Source organism: Carlito syrichta, unplaced genomic scaffold (assembly GCF_000164805.1).
Source record: "Carlito syrichta isolate Samal-C Ts95f unplaced genomic scaffold, Tarsius_syrichta-2.0.1 Scaffold136000, whole genome shotgun sequence".
NCBI classification, from domain to species: Eukaryota; Metazoa; Chordata; class Mammalia; order Primates; family Tarsiidae; genus Carlito; species Carlito syrichta.
In genome coordinates, this window is record NW_007080096.1 from 1 (window position 1) to 1,419 (window position 1,419).

Sequence of the window (1,419 nt, forward strand, 5' to 3'; positions counted from 1 at the left end):
AGGCAGAGGCAGGCAGCCAGGGAGAGTGCGCAGATCACAAACAGGGAGTCGCTCACCAGGACGCGGATCAGCAGAAGGGCCCAGGGCTGCGCCCGGCGCCGGCGGGACAGGACCGCGCACAGCACGTTCACCAGCAGGAAGAGCAGCGAGGCGCCCACGAAGGCCCCTCGGACGGCCAGCCTGCGGCCCACGGCACGGTCAGCCCCAGCCCACCCACTGCCGTGGCAGGCACCAGCCACCCCACCTCCCCCCGGGGCTCTCAGTGTCCATCAGAACTCAGATCGGCCTCCTGAACCCTGTTCCTCCAGTCCTCCAGATGGGAAAACTGAAGCCCAAAGTGGTCAGAAGCGAGTAATAGTTGTGGTCCCCTGGCAAGAGCCCTATCTGGGAGTCCACCCCGAGATCTAGGTGTGGGCCCAAGCGGTGCCTCCTGCCAGCTCTGTGACCTTGAACTCGTTGCCTGACCTTGCTGGGCCTGTTTCTCCACCTCTTCAGTGAGGACAGTGCCGCCCTCTCAGGCCAACCGTCAAAGTGAGAGATGTGTGTGAAAGCTCTTGGTACACGTGAGACACCACGTGAGTGGCAGGGGTACGGCTGTCCCAGAGCACCCAGAAGAGCAGGCTGCCCCTCGAGCCCTCACTCCATCGTGGAAGACACTGGGACCCTGCCCGCCTCACACCATCACGCTGGCGCTGTCACTGTTGCCTCTCACGTATGCAACGCCTCTGCTGAGCCCACTCTGGGCGTTTTCACTTTTGCAAGCTCTCCCACAAACATTTCCTGTGGTGTCTTGGCCTCAGTCCTGGAAGGGGTCCCCACACCAGCCTCCCTGCCCCTGCCCCGTGAGCCCCCCAAGTACTTACAAGCCTCGGCTCATTTCCGGCCGACGCTTCGCCTTGGCCTTGAACACCACCTGGGCGCAGAGATGCCCGTCACGCCACTGGGCTCTTGGGGCTCGCCCTCCCGCCCCCCGCCGATTCCCACGGCTACCTGGGCAAAGTACAAGTTCATGAGCGTCAGGGTGAAGAACTGCAGGCAGACGGGACAGCAGTAGAGAAGCCAGAAGGGCAGGGGCCCCAGGCGGTTGGCCCGGGGAGTGTCTCGGAAGTAGAAGGAGAAGAGGGTGGTGCGCAGGGCGGCCCAGAGCAGACAGAGCGCCAGGAACACGGTCTGGTAGCTGAGGCGCTTGTGCCCGTAGAGGAGCACCAGCCAGAGCTGGGCGTAGACGGAGAGGAAGAGCAGGGCGTACAGGGCGGTGTAGGCCGCGGTCAGCCCCAGGGTCACGGCGGGCGGCAGCGCCGGCACCAGCCCCGCGGCCGGCACTAGGCCAGACAGGTTGCTCTCCATGTCACGCGGCGAGGCCTGGAGCCCAAGACAGAGGCGGAGGAGCTGGCGGGGGTCCAGGGAGACGGACGCGGG

The 1,419-nt window shown here is 65.3% G+C and overlaps 1 protein-coding gene across 1 annotated transcript; it reads right to left on the reverse strand.

Moving 5' to 3' along the window:
• Positions 1-5: 5 nt before the first annotated feature.
• LOC103251081 (integral membrane protein GPR137) lies at positions 6-1,413 on the reverse strand (the record flags this gene model as incomplete). The annotated part of the gene is made up of 3 exons (XM_008049692.1): positions 991-1,413; positions 864-913; positions 6-180 (listed from the first exon to the last, which is right to left on the reverse strand). Coding segments are annotated over exons 1-3 (582 nt in total), but the record flags the coding sequence as incomplete, so codon positions are not given.
• Between the last annotated feature and the right edge of the window lie 6 nt (positions 1,414-1,419).